At 38.4% G+C, this 22,205-nt stretch overlaps 1 protein-coding gene across 2 annotated transcripts in view; it reads left to right on the forward strand.

Moving 5' to 3' along the window:
* The first annotated feature begins 758 nt into the window (after window positions 1–758).
* The window catches only part of ADGRG6 (adhesion G protein-coupled receptor G6), a 111,249-nt gene continuing 89,802 nt past the window's right edge, over window positions 759–22,205 (forward strand). The window contains exons 1-2 of one of the 2 annotated variants that reach the window (XM_042884419.1): window positions 759–814; window positions 6,688–6,788. In XM_042884419.1, coding sequence (XP_042740353.1) covers window positions 813–814; window positions 6,688–6,788 — 103 coding nt within the window. In that variant the 5' untranslated portion in view covers window positions 759–812. Of the gene's footprint in view, window positions 815–1,123; window positions 1,250–6,687; window positions 6,789–22,205 lie in introns of those variants that run through there. The other variant, XM_042884411.1, reaches the window with a different exon arrangement.

A 22,205-nucleotide genomic window follows, 5' to 3' on the forward strand; every position in this document is an offset into this window, starting at 1 on the left:
CCTTTGCTATCATTTCAATGCTTTTACTGTCAGCTCTAGCGCAGTACCATGCCCTGCAGTGAAACAAACTAATTCCAGACCACTAGCACATGGTGTAAACTATCACCTTCCCACAGTGGTGGACAGGAATGAGGTGTGGGCCAGCACTGTGCTGGCAGCGCATGGCCTTGCCTTGCTGGAACAGGCTGCTCAGAGGTTGTGGATGTCCCTGGAAGAGTTCAAGGCCAGGTTGGATGGGCCCTGGGCAACCTGGTCTAGTATTAAATGTGGAGGCTGGTGGCCCTGCATGTGGCGGGGTGTCAGAGCTTGATGATCCTTGAGGTCCCTTCGAACTCGGGCCATTCTGTGATTCTGAAAATGAGGCAGGGATGCACCGCCTCCATCTACCTGTTTTCCATCCCTAGTGCGCCTCAGAGAAAATCCCCACACTTTGACCGCTTCGGGGTCTGGGACACAGCACGCTGCTCCGATTGCCGCTGGGGCTGAGCACCCCGTGCCGCCCGCAGAGCAGGAACCTGGGGCTCCGTCCGTCTCGGAGCGGTGAAGCGCTGCCCCAGAGCTTCCCCGGGCAGGTCCCGCATGGGGGGGGGGGGGGCCCCGCGGCCCCGGGGTGGGGGGCGGGGGGGGGGGGGGAGGAGCGCTCGGCGCGGTCATGGCCACCGCGGGCGGCGTGTGCGGGGGCGGGTGTGGAAGAGAGGTGGGCAAATAGCGATGACCTTTGCGAAGAGCCCGTGAGGGAGCGGGTCAGAGGCAGAGCGAGCGGCGGAGGATGGTGGCTGAAAGCCGGAGGACAGCCGCCCCGTGATGTCACCATGTAAGTTTCTTCTCCCGGTTCTCGGGCGGGGAACCGCCGCTCGGGCAGCGCGGATCACCCCTCGGTCGGGCCAGGTAGGCAGGGCTCCCCGCTCCCCCGCCCCGTGGTGGGTGATGAGTAACGTCAGGTCGGAGCCGTGCAGATAGGTAGGGCTGAAGGAATGGGGAAACGGGAGAGTTTCGCGTCGGGAGCGTGGAGGACAGGACAGCCGCGGCTCTGCCCCGTCCGGGCTCCGTCTTAGCCTCCAGCGTGTCCCTAAGGCTCCCTAAGGCAGCCGCTGCCTCTTCTCCAGCCCTGTAATAGCGAGCTCGGGACTTCTCCGGTCGCTTTTCCCCGCTTGGAGGCAAGTAGCGAAACCTCCAGCTCCGCCGCCGCCGCCCAGCTCCAGTCCCAGCCGAGGAGCCCTACATCCCGGCAGCGCTGCCGGCCCTCCAGGTGCGGTGCCAGCACAGGGAAGGAAAGAGGGAAGGAGGGGGAAGGAGAGAGAGAGAGGGCCGGGCGTGCTCCATCCCGGTACCGCCGTTCCTCCCGGAGTGCACGGCGGGAGAGGAGGCGGAGAGGGGCTCCCGCTCGCACTCTCGCCCGTCCGCCCCTGGGCGGATTTTGTCGCGGTCTCTGGGCGCTTTCCGCCAAAAGTTTTGCCTTTCCCGACACGCTCATCCGAAGGTAAGGCAAGGAGCTGTCGGCTCTGGGGTTGGGTTTCGCCGATGCCAGGTGAAAAGGGAGAGGAGGCAGGACCTGGAGAAAGTCAGCGCAGGGGGACGGAGGAGAGTTTCCCAGTAGTTATTATCGGGAAATTTCAAGTACAAAGGAATGGATCCCGAAAAGCGAGCTCTGCGCTGCCACCGAGTGACATACACCCAGCAGATAGGTTGCCTGCGACTCGTGAAAAGTTCCTTTTGGAAGGGAAGCCAAGGCGCTAAGGCGGCTCTGGTGCAGCTGGCATTGTTAAATCACGGGGCAGTGTCATTACTTTCATGTCATTTGGCGAGGGTGTTTTCAAAGTCGGCTGTAAGAATAATTAAGAACATGTCAGAGTTAACAGGTTGAAAGTCTAGCATGACGTTGTGTAATTAAGCTTGCAGAAATCCTTTACAGCCCGGGTTTCAAAACTAAGACCCACTCATTTGTTAATTCACTAGAACTGAAATGTGAATTGTAATCACCATTCACTTGAAGCTCCACGTAAGAGTGATTAAACTTAAGATCTTTTTGTTTACAACCTATATGAGAAGAAAAAAATTGTGAAATTGATGTTATCTTTCTTTTCATTTTAAACTGTCAGCAACGTTTCTTTTCTTGCCAGCTTTAGACATGCCAGAGACCAAAGAAAGTCACTCTGCCTGGGGCAGAATTCACATCCCACTCTGGGGAACTTTGCCGAAGCCTCGAACAAGGAAGATGGTGTATTCAAATAGCTGTTCCATGATTTGAGGCTGTGCAGTATACAAATGAAACCCTCCAAGATTATTCACATTTTCTGTGTATTTTCCTGCAGAGCACTATACTCCCTGAAAGGTGATGAGGTTGCTCTAGCTGACTGCTGGCACATAAAAGGTTTATTAGTTACATGTAGCAAGACTCCCACTAATTTAATCTTTAACTGTGTCGTTACCATCCATTTATGGCTTAGATAAATTACACGTCTATTTTGCTCTTCTGGAATGAATTGTGAATAAGCCCATTGTCTCCCTATGTTATAGGAAATGAAAGTAGCTGTAGAGTGGACTGCTGAATTGCATAGCTGGCCTTGTCATAGTGTCTACAGTGCCATAATGCCAGTTCATAGAAAAGCTGGTAGTTCTGTAAGACTCCATGGAAGGACACTGTCTAATTATTCTACTCTTTTTGTGGGTGCGAATAAAGTGTGTAAAAGGGATCACTGTTGTGAGACTACATCAAACTGTAATGGAGGTACTACAACTGGTGTCCTAACAGACCCCAAATACTTGGCAGTATGTCAGTTTTGGTTCTCAATCTGAAAATATACTGTGACATGTTTGTAGCTGCCAGCTTGCAATCAGTGGGGAAAAGAACAGTGCTTTTTCATTTTATTTGAAACAAAGTACGGAAGAAAAAACACTATAGACTATGCTAAGCAACTTTAATTATCTAGGGTTAAAGACTGAGATGGCCAGTTTCAGACTCATCATCTTTATTATGGATTGCTTGCTTACTTAATGTTTTGGTGTGTTTTAGTACATTGTTGCTCTGATATCCCATTTCTCTTGTCTTTCTATCATATTAAGTTACGAGAGTACTGCCCAGAGAGGTTGTGCAGTCTCCTTCTCTGGAGATATTCAAAGCTTACCTGGACACTTTCCTGTGTAACCTACTGTAGGGAGCCTGCTTTAGGAGAGAGTTGGACCTGATGGACCCGATGATCTCCAGAGGTCCCTTCCAACTCCCATGATTCTGTGGTTATTATTTAAAAAAATAATAATAATAACATGAGGCCTCTTGGTCTCGACTCTCTTGGACAGTCAGTGCTATTGCAACAGTCAACCATGCTCATCCTTTGGCAAGCTGTAAACTAGCACAGAACTATTTGTTAATTTCTCTATTATTCCTACACAGTTCGGGTTCTGGTTTAGTCATTAATAAGTGTTAGTAATCAAGAAAATGAACCTCTAGTAAATACAAGCACAGTGTGTATGAACAGGTGAATAATATCTGCAACTTTTTTTTTCCCCAAAATTTCTCACAAGTATTTACCTGTTACTCCAACTCCTTTTTGTGGTTGTCTGCCAAATCAAACTGTAAGAGGTAGATTTTGGAATGGAAGAAGCCTTTTTGTCGTCAGTATTAGCTGACTTCCATTCAAGAAAATGTCTTGTGTGAACAGGGATATTCTGCACATCACTGCAAACAATCAGGCTTCTGATTTCTTCTCTTTTAGTCTATACAAGATCTCAAACATGCAAATAAGTTGTTTTTTTTTTTCCTCAAGGATAACACTCTGCTACAGATTGTGCATTGTTCTATGGATAGTCACAGGTCTTCCTCAAAGTCTTCTCCAAAAGAAACAGATCTGACTGATGGTGCCTGGATTAGTCAAGTGTTTTTGTAGCGTGCTTCTGCTATGGTCATTCTTCTTTGATAAGCCCTTCATCATTTCTTTTATCTGAAAGGATGTACTGTTATTTTTCCTTCAGCAATGGATAATATAAGTGGAGGATTCATGGCTCAAAATTTTTTATGTATTTGTTTATTTTGGTGGAGAATTGTCCATTTTTTTAATAGCAGTTGTATAATTATCTAGCCTTTTTCTCTGGGAAAAAAATCTTGGTAGTCATTTCTTTCCTGCATTGTTTGCAATTTTGTGCACTGCTCTGTTGCTGACTATCCATGTTCTTAAAATTTTTCTTGACTTGTGCTTTCTACAGGAATGAGGGTGAGGAAGTAGATTGTAAACTAACACTGTTGAGCACAGGCTTGTAAGTGTTACCACAATTCAAGCAATCATTAACAAAGAGAAATTGGCCAAATTAAATAATAGCCATGTCAGACTAATGCAGAATCTCAGATTCTTTAAGGGCACTGAAGGCAGTGTGGCTAGATAGATGTACTCCAGAATCTAGGCAGTAGAAAACCCACCAGGTCGTTTTTCCATGTGAGCTTACAGAGACATCAAAAATTATTGCAGTGACACAATGAGATGAAAATGAACACACGTTAGCTCTGAATTTGAAAATTTTTGAATTTTTTTGTGATTGTTTCCTAGCCAATAACTTTTAATATGTCTGCTCAAAAAGAAAAATCTGGCAACATAGTCACTTCCTCAAGTTTTCATCAATAGATTATTATGCACCACACTAGTGCTTATCTTATCAGTAGATGTAAATTCCTGTGGAAACAGTGATATTCTTCTATATTTCTTTTGTATCATGCTATGACCTTCAGCATCTCCATTTCATCTCTCTGTGAGGTGTATGTATGCAAGCTGTATCTGTTCATATGTGCATATAACTGTCCACATGTTTTAAAAGGGCTTCTGTTCAAAGTAAGTTTTCTAAATTAATATTAAGAGCATTGTGAATTTATGAATTATTTACATTGAACAGTTCCCAAACCTCAGCATTCTGTTATCTGAGATTTCAATAGGGATTTGTAGGTTATTAAGTTGAGGACAATCATTCTATTGTTTGATAATCTGGTTATTTTGTGTGTCTGGCTTCATCAAAGAGATTCTTATATTTTAGAGCCCAGTGTGTTCAGTGCTTGTCTTTGACACTTGTTAAGTTTGACTTTACAATATCTCAGAGGAATAAATCAGCTTCAAATCCCTAATTTGATACAACTTTCCAAAAAGAGCTGAACTTCTTTTGTAATTGGATGCTTTTGCCACGTAACACTGCACTGAAGTGAAACCCAACTGACTGCAGATCTCTGTTGAAGTGTCATTTACCTGGGCCAATTGGCATCTAGCCCATAGAAGTGGTTTAATGAACTTTTAAAACTGAAGCATTAGTCGTTCCTTTACAGTAGTTTACCTCGCTGCTTTAAGTTTGGCTTGTCTACATTATAGAGCTTCACTTTGGGATGAAACAGAAGCCAATACTGGGAGAAGGCTTACATTTGCCCTCAGGTTTCACTAGCAGGCTCATAGCAATGTCTGTGAAGCAGAAGGCTCTTTTCCCAAGTTCAGGAAAATGATGTTTTCTTGCCACTGAATGTGAACTCCTGTATACTTTCACATTTCTGTCTTGATATTTGATACCAGTGGCCCTTGCAAAAATACCTTCCTCCTTTCTGTTTTTAGTATGCACTGTCCTGGAAGATATTTGTGTTCATCAGTGTGTCTTTGTGGTTCTTTATGTGCTGTTGCTGGCAGTAGACTTGTGAAATATTTTGGGGAATCTGCTAGATATTTTCTTCCAGTATTACTAGATAACATCTCAGTGAACTAAAGCCAATTATTGACTGTCATTCTCAAAGAGGAGGGTAAGGATTTGGTCAAAGTAATAAGGTTGTTTGGTGATTTGTTTCTCTCTATTGCTCATTGCTAACTTGTTGAATAAAATGAGACAGGAGTGTAATAGAGAACCATTTATTTTGTGTATGTGGTTAAAGCTCTGATCATAATAATTGTGGATCTTCTTTCTTGCTTCTCCTTCAGCTCATTATGGAGGAATTATTTTGATTTAGCCATTGAATGTCATGCACACTTCAAGGCAAAGGAAACTATAATTTCAAGTTATAAATAATAATGGTTTTTATTTAATTGCAGGTTTTTATTAAATAATAAACATGACTGACTTCACTGGTAGCAGAGTTGGACAGCACCCCTAGATTTTGGCAAAAGTTTCAGTTGTTGGCAGAAGACGTTGTAGCTATCAAAATGCTGGCACTAAAAGATATGGAAGGGTTGATCAAGAGCGTAGGCAAATTCTCTCACCTCATCTTTATATAGTTAATAACAAATATGTGTGTGTATGTGTGTATACATATATTTAAACAGCATAAATATTTGTATACATAAATTATGTAAGTAGTAAAATAAAACTTTGCAATCTCCAGAAAACCAAAGCCCATCTTAACACTCTCTAGCCATAAGGCTTGCTTGGTTCTTTTTGTGAAATATCACTTTATCTGTCAGCTCAGAGCCCAGTGATGACCAGCCTTCCCCCTTGTCATAAATTATGAAGCAGGCAACATTTATGAACCAGGCAACAACATTTCTGACCCTTTTTAGGAAGGATATTTCTGTATGTTTTCAAGCTATATTAGGGCCAAACAAATTTTTCAAGTTTTCAGTTTAACTTGATGCTGGTTACTAGACTGATTAGGAACAGCATGTTCTTATTTTCTTGTCTTCTTGAAAAACTTCTTGAATTGTTCCTTTTTTGTTTTTGTCTTTTTTTATCATACAGGATGTCTCACATAAATGAAATGTGGTGCTGTCACTGGAAATGGAAGCTGCATCACTGTCTCTACTTGTTTATCCTGTATATTATATGCATGCAGCAAGCAGGTAAGTTAGCAAATTATATTCTTGCTTAAATAAATGGTCCAGGCGCCAAAGTCTGACGACTAAGGATTATGCTTATGCATGACTGAATCATGTACAGCATAACATTTTGATGAAAGTGGTGTGTTATAATCATTAGCTGTGCTTTGATAGGATTTACTGCTACTGTTTAATTTTGTTGTTATTTCTGTATCTTTTTGCTTTTATTATTTGTTGTTATTTTTCTTTGAATTCTTACATTTTTATTCTTTTTTTCTCTTTTTTTTCTTTTACCTTATTGATACCTACCTCCCTCTTGAATTTGTTGTGACTGTGTAAAACAGCTGCAATACACTTACTATCTTTAAATTCTTTTATGAATCAAATTATAGAAACTTCTCAGCAAGCTGTATATACTGAGCAGTCAGTTTAAATGTAACATCATTTTAGGCACAGAGTAACATAGCACATTGTGAGTATTTCTTTAAACATACGAACAAGAGATTTCATTTACTAAATGTATTTTCCTAACCACTAGAGTGCAAAATATTTTAGGAGCTCCAGCTGCTTTACTGGAAAAAAAGACTGCAGTTTATTCTGGAGCAGACGAAAGTTTTGGAGCAGCTTGTATGGCTCAGCTAATTCCATATCTGATGGGTAGTTTTGCTGTTACAAACTAGCTATTGGAAAAAGGATGTTATATATAGAAAGAATTTCTAGCTTCTTTGACTCTGTTTTTTCTCTAAATAATATGTACAGGGCTTTTTGATGTTTGAATCTAGTGGCTGTGCAGTAGCAGTTTCCAGCTTTTCATCACTTTAATATGTGTTTTCCATTTCTATTAAACTGTGTAGCCAGGAATGTACATTTAGGATCTGACTGTCATCAGCTGGCTGATGGCCTCTGTGTCCCTGCAATCCTGCAGCTGCCTTCCTCATCATAAAATAAGTCAGCAAAAACTGCTGTAATCTACAGCTGAGGGCTACTGCCTGGTGACTGGCACATTAAGGCTCAAAGACCTTTAGTCTTTGCTAATTCTTCTTGATAAGAATATGGTTATAAAAAGTGCAGACAGTACAGCAAGAATAAATTCTGTGAGCAAAAAGGCCCCAGCCAGTATGCTGGGAACACTAGACATCCACAGGTTCAATAGACAAATGTGTTTGCTGTTCAACAGTGAAAGAGATCATAGATAGTTTGCTGTTAATACTCGACTGAAATGAAAAGGAGACATTCACCTCTCCAGCAACTTGCCATTTGGCAGTACTTGCTTGCAGACCCTTTGGTTTCACGTTTCTTCTTTTTTCTTTTTGTTAATGTGAAAGCATAGGTTATAAAAACACAGTTGCAAAAATGTGTCCTTTTCATCTGTTCTTTTAAATAGAACAAGGCAAATAAGACAGGAAAGTATTCTATTTTGTGTCCTTAAAATGTTTCTTTTTGGCTGTGTGTTCATACAGTGTCTATAATTTCCCTGGTACCTTGAGCTTTACTGAATTTACTGAAAAAATATTGTAAAACCTGATGTTCACCCAGCTTAGCTAGTGAGTTGTAAGCTTAGAAAGCAACTGGGGCTTATTAAGCTTTGCCTAAAGGAGGTTACACACAAGTGGGGGATTAAGATGATCAAATACGGATTTTATGGATTATTTATGAGGCTATTCATAAGGAAAAGAATATCAGTCATGCCGTGACATGGAAAAAATGCAAAAGCAATAATTTTATGGTTTAACTTTTGAAGATCTGCAGGACTTGGCTCACTTTCAGAAACAAAGCTTAAGAGAAGGATCACACAGCAAGAAACTTAGAGTAGGAGTGGAAAGACTATTCAGCTACAAACTGATCAGTGGTGTAAGGCAATGGAGTATAATCCCGAACCATAGATCTGATACCTTTGAGGAACTGATGGATGGATTCTGACACTTTACACAGAAACAAATAGTAATTAATATAAAAAAAGATAAAAATAAAATGTCAGCCGCTTGAAGTACTTTGGCGTATTGGCTGCAGGCTGCGTGTTGTTATGTGGGTTGAAGATACAGATGAGATTAGTAAGCAGCTTCACAGGTTTCTGTTCCTGTCTGTGGTAGCAGTGAGTGGCTACTGTGACTGAATCACTTAGCTCTGCTTGTTCCTCTGTCTGTAAGATTAAGTGTATCTCTTGCCTCCCTTGTCAAAACTTTGTCTATCTTCCAGTGAAAGCGCTGAAAAGAAGCTGAGGTATAACAATGGTGATGTTTTAAAGAGAAGTAATTAAAACCCTTTTTGTCTGAGATTCAGACATTCCTAATCTATTTGTTTGTATGTATATTTTGATGATTTCACAGAGCTCAAAAGGGAGCAAAAAGAGTGAACTCAGTTCTGTAAAATGGAACAGGCGCAGACAGAAGGAACTAAGAATTTTTGGTCTAAAGTAAGCAGAAGTTGTAACATCTAAGTTCAAATATTTGAAGAGATAGCTGCAATGGGAAGGGAGAGTGATCTTTTTAGACAGCTGAAAGGGCAAAAAACACTGGTTTAAATTACAGCGAGATAAATGAGGGGAGGAAATCTTATCAAAGAGTAGAGACAGCAGTGGAATAGATTGCCAAGGCAGAATGTGGAATTTCAGTCCTTGAAAGCATATGTTAATGCCTGCCAGACATGATTAAAATCTCAGTGCTCTTCCTTTAGGGACTGAGAAATAAGTTAGATCATTTCCAAACTTCCCCAATTTCTGTATTCCTTCCTTTTGTCTTTACCCTGGAGAGTTCTATTTTGTTTCAAATTTGGGGAAATGAGAAGATTCAGTGGAAATTCCATATGTCAGATTATGACAGGGGTTTTGCTGTGCTTAAAATATAGTATTAGTGTTTGCGTTTTCACCTGAATGTCATTTTTTATCTGAAACAAAGAAGCAGCAATTCAGTACAGAAAGTAATAATTGGTTGCCTTGGATATGTATAACTTCACAAGTTAAGTGCACCTGCAATGGTATAAATATACCTACAGTTCTTACACAGTTTCTGCATTCTGCCCATATTGCTGTTATCACAGCATTATTATGACTGTAGCTTGTGTCAGTGAGCACTTGTCCTGTTGTTCATCCATCAGTAAAATGTGGTGTTTTTAATCAATCCTCAGGGCCTCACTGAAGAGTTAGTTTTAATTCCACCACAGGTCCTAAAATCTTCATGTCATTTTTTAGTGGTGGCTTGAAAGGGGGGGGGAGTTGGGGAGGGGGGAAATTAGCTCTTCTTAATTCATCAAGAAAAGATGGATGAGATGAGAGTAAATCTGAAAGCAGGGTCTTCTCCCACATGGCTGATATCTGTCCGCAGTATGGGATCAACCCTAATGTTGTGGTCCTTAAATGGGCCTGCAGAAAGCTGAGACCGCTCACAATCCTGGGATGATTTCTTAGAGATTCTGTGGATTCAAGAGCCAACTGAGAGATGGGGGAGGGAGATTGATTGATAGCATCGCTTATGCCAACAGTGCTAGCAGTCATCTATGGAAATGGATTTTATCTGGAACTGCATTGGGCAGGAAGCATGTTTTCTCACCATAGCACTGAGTCTGCCTTCTCCAAACAAGGACCAAAGTTCCTATTGCTGGGCAAGTGATGAAATAATTGCCAGTGCATTCACTTATCTCTCTCTCTCTCACCAAGACCTTAGCCCAGTCATCCAGTGTGACTCTGGCATATGGTATGCAGGCAGGGAATACCTTTCCAGCATTGTCACAGACACATTTTTCTCTAGTGATATGTCAAGGGTGGGAATAAGTGCGTTTATATTCCTGCAAATGGCAAATGAGACCAAGAGCTTTGTAGTGAATAAAGGAGTGGAAATTTGCCTTTGTTAATATTATGAAAAACTCAGGAAAAATTCTGAATTATTCAGTCTGTCAGTTTCTTTCCTTGCCCAGGCATCTATATGTCACATGCAGTTATCAGGGAAAATTGGATATTTAGTGAATTGCTGCAAAGTGTTTCTGTTCTGTCCCCATTCCCTATCAGTTTTCTTTTGAATTTTAACCTAGTTTAAGGAAAACAAATCAAAAGTAATTATTTATGCCTTGTTTAATATTTACATTCCTGGTGTCTTGAGGGATGTGTTATTCTGTTTATATAAGTCTTGCAGAGAAAAAACGTCTAGTTGCCTTTCTTTTATTTTCCTTAGTTGACAGCTTATTTAATGCAGAAGTAAATTACTGTTGGAATGAATTTCACAGGAAGCTGCCTCTCATTAACTCTTTTACTCTTTGAGTTCTGATTTTTTTGATGATGTTGATAATTCTTTTTCCCTGAAGCGTTTAGTCCTTTTTTGCATTAACCATAGGCATCCCTTTAAAAGCACGGTGATTTTCCTCACCTGCTACACAACTGTAAGCCAAAACTAAATGGAATATGGTGAAACATGACAGAAATTCAAAGCTGATTAGGTCCTCGCTGCCTGGATTCTCTGTACTCCTTTGTTAGGTACATTCTTTAGTAGAAACTTTTTCTCTGAAGAATAGAACATTAAAGAAAGAATATACCTTTCACTGAAGGTCACATCTTTATACCCTTAGATTTTTAGAATCTATTCATGATGCATTTTGCCTTATTTTCTTCTTTTTGCTGTTAAATGTCAAAAACATAGACAAATTTTTCAACATTATATGTGACAGTGGTTGAGAAAGAGTCTAACTCAGTGGTATACATACAGCAACAGACTCTAAAGTGACTCATGATGAACTGGACAGTACTTTACAAAGGGCTGCATCTGTTAGAGGTTATTATGTAAAGACATTCATTCCTTATAGCATTTGTCTGCTGTTCTCAATAAAATTCATGAACATTTTTGAACAAAATTAAAAGACTGAAGTTTTGGAAAATGTCATTTTTCTCTTTTTGATTGCTAATATGAGAAATATTGCATGATGAAGTGGAGATTTTGTTAAGAATAGAATGCTTTTTCCAGTAAAATATATATCCCAATATATATATTCCCGATGACATATATATCCAGAAGTTATGCAACTTAATAAGTATTATAGTTAATACAGTGTGATTAAACTGGTTGATTTTATATGTCAGCAGACCTCTCAGAAATGATTACTCCTGTCAGTCAGCGTTTGTCAACAAGAAGTGCTGATCTTACAAGTTTTGCATGCATATTGTAAAATCTGTGGTTATTTTGCTACAATCTTGGATTTGCTTACTTAATGTGGTTGATTAAATGATTTGCATGAAGTGTAGCATGTAAATGTTCACTGGATCAAGGCCCCACATATCATTATCTGATAACAGAAATATTATCATCTGCCTTTTCTTTACAACCATAGCACTGAGATGTCTGAGATAGGTATACTTCCCAATTACAGTTTACACAGGTATTATTACAATGAAGAAAAAGACATGACTTTGATTTTACAGGAATTTGAAAAAATGCTGCAATTCTGGCTACAAAGGAATAAGTATTTTTACTTAGAAAACTCATCCAGAAAATGTATTCCTTGTTTAGATGGCATATAGAAATATTTCTGATTAAAAAATTAATGCATGCATTTTCTGACTTCTCACTCACTGTGGAAGAGAAAAATCTCATGAGGCAAAATAATTATTTCAGCTATAGGCTGCAACTATGGTGTGCCTCAGGGGTCGGTGCTGGGTCCAGTCTTGTTCAACGTCTTCATCAATGACCGTGATGAGGGGATAATGGCCACCCTCAGCAAGTTTGCTGATGATACGAAGTTGGGAGGATTGGCTGACACGCCTGAAGGCTGTGCTGCCATTCAGCGAGACCTGGACAGGCTGGAGAGCTGGGCAATAAGAAACCAGATGAGGTTTAACAAAATTAAGTATAGAGTCTTGCATCTGGGGAGGAATAATTGCATGCACTGGTACAGACTGGGAGGTGACCTGCTGGAGAGGAGCTCTGCGGAGAGGGACCTGGGTGTCCTGGTGGACGACAGGTTGGCCATGAGCCAGCAGTGTGCCCTTGTGGCCAAGAGGGCCAATGGCATCCTGGGGTGCATTAAAAAGAGCGTGGCCAGCAGATTAAGGGAGGTGATCCTCCCCCTCTACTCTGCCCTGGTGGCCTCATTTGGAATACTGGGTCCAGTTCTGGGCCCCCAGTACAAAAAAAACGGGGATCTCTTGGAAAGAGTCTCATGGAGGGACACAAAGATGGTGAAGGGCCTGGAGCATCTCCCCTATGAAGAATGGCTAAGTGAACTGGGTTTGGTTAGCTTTGAGAAAAGATGACTGAGAGGGGACCTGATCCAGGTCTATAAATATCAAAGGTGTGGGGAACTGGCCAGAAAGTGCAGCATAGGAAGTTCTGCACAGATGTGCGCAAGAACTTCTTCATGGTGAGGGTGATGGAGCACTGGAACAGGCTGCCCAGGGAGGTGGTGGAGTCTCCTTCTCTGGAGATATTCAAGACCCGCCTGGACGCCTACCTGTGCGACCTGGTGTAGGGAACCTGCTTTGGCAGGGGGATTAGACTCAATCTCTAGAGGTCCCTTCCAACCCCTACAATTCTGTGATTCTGTGAAATATCTTCTACAAAATGGAATAAAGTACTAGTACAATAAGGATGTTACATCAGAGAAATTACTGTGGCACATTGAACTGTAACTACTTTTTCTGTCCTAAATATGGTAATAGAGGCACCTAATTCAGGGGAAATTATGGCTTCTGGAAACACCTCTTGTTTTATCTGGATTCGGTCCTCATTGGTGTGCTTAGTTGCTGTAAACGGTTGTCAAAGCTCCAACCCTTCCTGCAGTACAGGGAAATGAAATGCGTAGTGCAAAGATTCTGTTCTGCTTACATAGGCAGGACCCCAGGTGTCATTTACACTAATTTTATTGTTCTTTTGTTCACTTCCCACTTTAAGCATAACTCTAGTCATACATTTTTGATACCCCTTTGAACTTGTTATTCTTATGTCTTTTGTTTCCTCATCTTTCATTTTGTTGCTTTTACCCTATTGTCTGTCCTACTGGACAACATCAGATTAAGCAGTATGCTGACTGTTTTCAGTTCATTACTTTGAGAACAATTAACAAAATTTCTTCCAGATTTCCCTCCCTCAAGCATGCTCTCCAGTTAGTGAATTTCTACTTCTGTAGCTTCTGAACATCTCTTAAGTTATTCAGTAGTTTGTCCAAATTCTGGTGTAGCAAATCGTCACTTCTGACAACAGAGGCCACCACAGTTGCAAAAATACAGCTTTATCAGTTAAGATGTAAGATATTTCATATCTTATTATTATTGCATGTCTTGTTTCAGAGAACATTTTTTGAAACCTCTTCTAAACTGAAAAAGCATTTGTTGGAAAAATATTTTGGGCAGTTAAGAGTGACAGGAAGCTAGTTCCCATTCTTAAGAATACCCCTGAAGTACTTCAGCTGTCTCCCACAACATTGTAAAATGATGGCTTTTTAATGCCAAAAATCTGCAAGAGTTAGATCTAGCAAAACATAGGGTAGAACCATAAACAGATTGTCACATAGTTAACCTAATTTTTGAAAAGCTAAGATGCAATCAGAGCTTTTCCAGCTCCAGCTTTGTCCCTCATGAATATGCTTCTTAATGGGTGTCAGACAGAAAACTGCAACTCCCTTCTGCGAACAGAGTTTGTTTTGTTCAGATGCATGCTCTGGCTTCTTGCAGTTCATCTAATGAAGAACTGTGCAGTGACAAATCCATACTATGAAGCTGAAGTCATTTTTTCATCAGAACTTACTTCTTAGGTGGAGAAAAAGACCTCATGGTTGAAGTTATCATAGAGGCATCTGTGCAAATGACGCGGTCCTCAGTGATTTTTGTTTTGCTGTGTGAGGAGCAATGGGAAGTGTGTTTGTTTCTCCTCATCTTGAATTTACAGGAAATGCTGAGAAGCAGCTTTAAATTTTAAATATTTTACTACTTCTCCTTCTATTTCTGTTTAAATATTTTCCAGTTCCAAAGTATGTTAGTGATATATCATATGTCACTGTAAAGAAACAGGAAGCATGCTAGGAATTCTGAAATCAGCTTGCCAGCTGAGTCATTAAATGTACACAAAGGAACACCAATAATGTGTCTTTTGTACTGGAAGCTAAAATAACCAGGAGGTTGTGTGCTGCATGTGTATATCAGTCTATCCAATGTTTTCAATATGAAGTCCCTCAGATTGTATCCAACTTGTCATGGGTTTTAAATGTAGTTTAAAGAATTGTTGTATTTCAAGAAATCGTATCTATAGTATACAGACAACAACAACAACAAAAGCCATAATACTGGTGTTGAACAAAAGCATCATTTGTACAGGTTAAGAATTTGTGCGTTTTAAAAAATAGTTTGATAATAATTTTTAAAAGAAGCATAAATTAAAAAAAATGGTGAAATTCAACCCTTCATTATGCAAACCTGTTTCATCGGATTTGCTGTATGAACCAACTATTCTAGTCACAGTTTATTGTGTAACTAGTTTATAAAACATTGGCTTTTTGTTTTCTTTGACCTGTCATATTTTGGTTGTTTATTCTTTCTATGTTGTTTTGTTCACTATTTTGATCCTATTTTGGAATGGGCATGCTTCTGCTAAAATCCTGTCTCTTGAACAGGGAAAGATACTGTATAGCAGCAATACCAACAGCTGGGTCTTCCCTCCATCTGTCTCAGTGCACAGAGAATTGCTACTTTGTTAAATTGATTATTTAACTATGCTACAGACAAAGTGCATTTAAGCCTCCCATGTTCTTAGAAGGGTTTCAGTGAAAGTGAACTGTTCATTGCAGAGGTGTTGGACTAGGTGACATTCAAGGGACTGTTTCAACTCAAATGATTCTGTGATATAATAACACATTTCTCTCTGCTGGCACATGGAAACAGAAGGGTGTGCTGAGGATTAAAAAGGCAAATCTCAGTGTATATGTATATGCTTCCTCTAATAAAAGCTGTTCAAATTTTTTCATGTGGGAAATATCATACGTGTGATGTCTAAATCCCTTGCTACTCATTAGTAAAGCAAAAGTAACCCGGAAACTGGCTTAGCCAGTTTCTTTTGTTTTGGAGGTTTCTTTCCACACCACCTTCACCACCATCTGGTTGTTGATAGTGTTGATGTTCATGACAAGACATATTCTCTTTTAGGCAGCTCTTGTTCTTGCTGTTTCCTTTGCCTGTTGCTGTCTATAAAAGTATCTGAGGTTGATCTGTATTACTTGATAACATGACACTGTTGAGTGACTGGCAATTGGATTATAGCTGAACTCAACATCTGGGGAGAAAAAAAATATGCATATATTCTTGTATTTGTCTGCACAGATATTTTCTGAATAACACATCATACAAACAGAATGGATCAGATGTTAGTCCGGTTTATTATAAAAATACGGTTTCTAAAAGCACTTATCTTAATCAGTTTTCTGGTGTCATAAATATTCTGAATTTGAAGGAATAAAATTACATTAGTTTCAAAAATTCATCGTATTTTCTAATTTTTAATATAATATTCTTCTTAGATAAAAAGCTTTTTCATAAAAGTTAATGAAAAATAATTTTCCTACTTATAACAAGATTGAAAATAAATTAATAGTAAGCATGCCATTGACTTTTTCATATTCTCAGAATGCTGAAATTGAGGCAGATGTAGTTTTGAAATATTGTTTTGCACTTGTTTTGGAATAAGATATAATTAAACACTTCAATAAATGTTCAGCTATATGTAGTCTGAAGGTCCCTCCATTTTAAGTGTGCATAATACTGGGTTTTATTTGGTCCCACCAAAGTTAAAGCAAGTTTTATAAATAGGAGCTGAGATATCCTGCTGTTGAATGCTTTTGAAAATCCCTCATTAAAGAAACTGTTTGGAAGCTGATATCTTGGCCAAACTGTTGTTATATCAGAAGCCAAAGTACTATCTCATGTCTTTAAAAGATTTAACTTGAAGGTTGCTACAGCACTGCTATTCAGAGTGTAAAATGAAAAAGGTTTGAAGAATGAAAGAGGAGTTGCTGTGTACACTTGGCAGCAATTATGTGTTGTAACTTGTGGGTTTTGTCTTCACATTACTATGATCTCACCCAGTAATGCTTGAAAGGCAAGAGAGTTTTGTATTGCGCTTTTTGTCTGTGTAATCCCCGTGTCATGTGAATCCCAACTTGGTACTTAAGAACTAACTTGAACTCCAGCAAAAAAAAAAAAGCCCTGAAGAGTAAAAGATCTCCTAAAAGCACTAAAGCACATTCCAACTGATACTGAGAATCTTCCTCTTTCAACAGTGTTCTGGCTTTATAAAGGACTTCACAATCTGTTGGAGTTTTGAGCACCTCAGATTTCCAGTTCACTGGGAAATGAGCATTCTCAGCAATCTCAGAAACTTAGTTAAGGAGAAGACATTGTTTTTGCTTTATCACCCTCTTTTCAGCTAGCTTAATTGCATCCTATTGGTGATCTGTAATTGGTAGAAACAGTTAAAAAAAATCGTAAGAATCCAGATGCCTACAGTTGTTAATATCTATCTATCTATAATCTGTGGTTTAATCCTAACATATAGAAGAAGGCTTTCATTTTTCTCTTTAAATGATTTTCAATTAAAGTGGCGTGAAAGATATTTTAAGATTTCATAATGTTTATACTATATTTTGTGTATGTTTCTAGAGAGAAGACAGTCCAGCTTGACTAGTTTTAATCCTTAGGGTGAGGTCTGCAATGCTTATCTTAATCAGCTACTGTTTTTATATATTATATATATGAAAATCTGATGAAACGTATGCTGTTAGCAGGGATCAAGGCAAGCTACAAAAACATTAAAACCTAATCTTTTAGCAATACACACTGCTTCACATTAGATTTGTATTAGCTTTCCATTGTAGAATTAATCATAAGGAATGTTAAAAAGAGATGGCAGGATGGAAAACAAGCATTTTTTAAAAGCAAGAAAGGTCTGACTAGAATGTGATCACCAAAACGTTAACTTTGTATCACAAACATTAATTACTTAATAAAAGCTGGTGAAAATAAAAGGGAGTTTTTTGTTCTGCTGAGAAGCTCATTTGGGATACTTGTAATTTTTTCTTTATAGTTTGTTGTAGTTTAGTTGTCTTCATGTTTGCAGCTCAGTTTTTTAATCATGCTCTCTTAACAATCCTCATGAATGATCTTCATTATTCCTTTAACATAAGTGCTCATAAATGTACAGCATTGGAACATAGAGGTATGTATACAAACACTGATAATAGCAAAACTTGATTTGATTTTCATGGTATGTAAACAGACTTTACATCTACAGTAGTTTATGTATTCAAACAACAATTACCTGAAGTGCAAGGAGTTAATCTGTGCCATTAGATACCACTGTTGGGCACACTTGCCAATTTGTCAACAGTAATGAAATATGCTGAAGGCATGGGCCAGTATGCCCGGTGTGAACATTGATCTAGTAAATACGTTTACACATGAAATTTTCTTGAAGTTATAGTGTATATGTACATGTAGAGTTTTCAGTAAGATTAACAATTCACTTTCTGTTTTTTTGAAATTTTAATGACACTTCATGAGGATTGTCCCCTTAAAGTTATAAACGTTAAAACATAGTGCTTTTGTTATTGCATTATTTTCTCCATGTAGCATGATGTTCCATAAATTTACTAATAGGATTTAGCATTGTCAGAGGATCCTGGAGATACACTTGAATGTACAATTGGTCATTACCCTGTTCTTGCGTACTGTCATAAATAATGATGCTTGGCTTGTTCTTTATGCTAGTTAAAAGTTAATATTGATGTTAATCAATATTAATCACACGTATGATGAAAACATTTCCATAACCAAGACTAATTAAAAAAGGCCTATAAAATAGCACATGTCATTATGCATCTTAATCTTTAATATAGCAAACTGTTGAGCGAACCTTCTGGAACTGCTTAAGGGTAAACATCCATATGGAAACACATATGAGTATATTTGGATTGTGCAGGTGAATCTCCTGTACTTCTGTTGAATGCTGACAGATTTATAAGTCTAGTCCAATGGCATAGTGCCTTTGTGCACACTTGATGTTAATTATGCTCTTTAGTATGGGATACTTTGATCCCATTATCCCATGGAAAAGATGTATCTGTATGTATCTGAATGACTGTTTTCTTCTTCATTGTGATAAAACTTGTAATTGTCAGAAATATGGGAGATTTGGGAGAATAGCCAGATTCTTAACTGCATGCGGAAATCTAGAAAATTTCAGCTGTTCATTTTTCTTGATTTTTTTTTTTTCCATTTATCTGTAATTTATATTTTCTAGCTATGTAGTCAGTAGCTTTATTTCTGAAATTTCACATGCTATTAAATATCTCTTATTTGTCTGTTGCCATGAAATAGTGCATCTTTTCTTTCCTACCAACTCTGACAGAAGATTTTTTAGCTTTCTAATCATTTCCTATCACATGTGGAGGTGAGGAAAATACTGGGATTCAGATGGCAAACCAATATAGAGGATGATAATCTAAAATCCACAACTCTTAATACATCTGAAATGTCAGTTATCTGTGTGCTGGAAATAAAGGCATAAACCAGTGGTGTAATTTTCCTGTGATTGTCACAGAATAACTTTTTTCAAAGTTCAGTTTATTTTAAATAAGAGAACAAAATCTTATGAATAAAATAGTAATAGGAAAATACTAAAGTTGGAAAGACAGCAATTCAATAATCTGGAAATAACAGTATCGAACAATTGCACTTATCTCTGCAGTTTTCAATTTTCATATCCACCATGATGATATAGGTTTTAGTTACAAACTTACCTGCTTTTTGTCATTGGCCTCCATCTTTCTATAGAGCAGACTTGCTAGAAGGAAGGAAACAATATACTTTGTAAGGCTTTTACTTAATATATACCCAGAGCTGGAATATGTAATGAGGCACTGGATTACAAGATCTCTTGGCTAAATTGGTTGAATTATGTCCTAGAAGACTAAATGCTCTCTGAGTTTTGCCTGCTGGGGATTGCTGAGCAAATTGTCTCCATGTTTTTTTTCATGTGTTTCACTTTCTCAGCCTAATCTGAAGCTGCGTGAAGAAGAATTTACTCTTATAATTTCAGCTGAAGTGAATAGGCACTATGTTAACAATATTAACATCTATATAAGGCTACAAATAGTGAATATATTAGGTCCTGTGTGTCTGAAATTATACACCTAACATCAGAGGACAATTCTGATCTTGATATTCCTCAATTCCTTTTCTATAAAAAGAAGATTAGAATGCTTCTTTCTTCACAGTCAGATTATAAACCTTTAATGAATGACTCTTTGACATTCAAATGTTTCACTAATGAACACAGAAGAGCTTGTGAGGAAATTCTGTCTTAGGAGAAGATTTGAATTGCTGCAAGGCTGAGGGTCATACATTGAAGAATGAAGGTAAAGCAGGCTTTCTGGAAAGTTGCTTACTGCAGGAGATTTGTTCTTCCTGTGCACTGAATGAGGTCCTGCAAAAACAGTAGTGTGTGATTATGTAATTGAAGTTGTTTTTTTTTTTTAATTATCTACGTACAAAGGCCAAACAAAGGTTAACTCTGGCATTTCCTAACTTCAGTGTCCTTGATTTTGCAATCCTAATAGTGCCTGCATGTTCCTGGGAGTGGTTTCTAATGTCAGTGCATATATACAGAGAGAGAGAGAATCATTGTTAGAGATGCTTACTTAGAAATTTTATTTAACACATAGAGAGCCTTTCTCTCTTAACAAAATTTTTGCTCATTTTTCTTGTCACATTCATTCATGTCTTCTCACTTAATCAGGATGTTTTCCACCACATCTCCAAGACAGTTTGAGGAAGCTGAAATTGACAGTGATTGGAATAATTATGCCTCTTCACTGTAAGGCAATTTAATCCTCTGTAGAATTTTCCTTTTAATTTCATTATTTATTGCAACCTTTGCATGACCTAGAAACTATAACAATAGCAGTCTGATTCTCTATGACTTATCTAATACCAGAACATACTATTTCATAATGAAAAAAGGAACATAGTATTTTTATTCTAGTGCTTCTTACATGTAACTATCACAAGTGAATGTTTTTTTTCTTTTTTCTTTTTTTTTTCTCACATCCATAACTTCAAGTTCAACTTCAAAACAACTTTCTTGTTTTACATTTGGCATGTATCCTTTGCCCATCTTCTCCAGTATTTGTTCTCGGGCAATATTCCAGTATTGTGCACAGGTAATTTGTTGGCTTTTTGTTGTCCAAAACTATGGTAATTCTTAAACATATAGCTGTTCTTAGCTTATTGATGATTGATTTGTCCTCTTGTGAGGAAAAAAAAGAAAAACAAACAAAAAAATGACCAAGCCCCCCCCAAAAAAGAAAACCCACCTGCAACACTGCCTTTGGAACAGAGAACTCAGTGTTACAATTGGCAAAAGAAAAATAAGAAAATATCCACCTAGAGAAGAAATGTTAAGGATTCTGTTTCTCCAGCACTAGTATGTAAAGGAGCACTTGGGAAGTGTTGGAGTCTGTTTAAGTAAATCATATGCAGAACAAGGCTTGAATGAAGGTGACATTTTTTGCTAGAACACAGGGCTTTTCGAAATGCATAAAATATTTGTGTAAACTAAATAATGGCAAGGTGTCCAAAGCTTTGTAGAAATATGTCTCCTTTTTTAGCAAAAAAAAAGACAAAATTTAGTCAAGAGTAGGATATCTTTGATGTGAAGATCTGCTACATGAAAGACTGCAACACGCATGCAGTGCCAATTGTCCTCTTGCTTCCTTAGTGTGTTACGTGCCAACATTCTTAAAAAGAACAAGGATTTTAAAATTCATAAAGTATTAAATTTGAAAAAGGATTTCCTTTAAAGCTGAGGTGTGGTTTTTTTCTACTTCAGACACATAGCTAATGATAGGACAAAAGAGTCTTTCAGAAATTACGTGTTTAATAACTTTCAGTCTTTGAATTACAAGTAATCAAATAATTTAAATGTTTTATAACTATGGACTTTGTCCTGATCCCTGTCTGCCCTTGGAACAAAAGTATATCTGCTACGGGTTTAGTCAAAGAATCTCACAGTAGTCATAGATGGGCACTTGGAATATAAGAATTACAATAACTTATGTTCATATTGCTTCCTCCCAAAACTCACCTTTCCCCTGACTCTTCATTTCAGGAATGAAAATATCACTGAGGATTGTTTAGTAGCCAGAGATGGATTTCTGCCAACTAATGGCCCAGTCTTCTTTTGAACCCTCACATCTATAGTCATCTTGAGGCAGGGAGGGCCATGCGTTCATTTCCTGCTGCACAAATAACCACTTTTTTTTGCTTATTTTGAACCTGGCTTTATTTGTTGGCCCCCGTCTAATGGAAGACAGTGAGTAGATATTCCCCCTGTCCTTTTTTTGCTATAATCCACAGACTTTTTGTAGACTTTTATCAGATTTCCACCATCTATCTCTTTCCAAGCTTGAAGAGTATTTGAC

This window comes from Lagopus leucura, unplaced genomic scaffold (assembly GCF_019238085.1).
Source record: "Lagopus leucura isolate 7727_CA_CO unplaced genomic scaffold, USGS_WTPT01 Super-Scaffold_73, whole genome shotgun sequence".
NCBI lineage: Eukaryota > Metazoa > Chordata > Aves > Galliformes > Phasianidae > Lagopus > Lagopus leucura.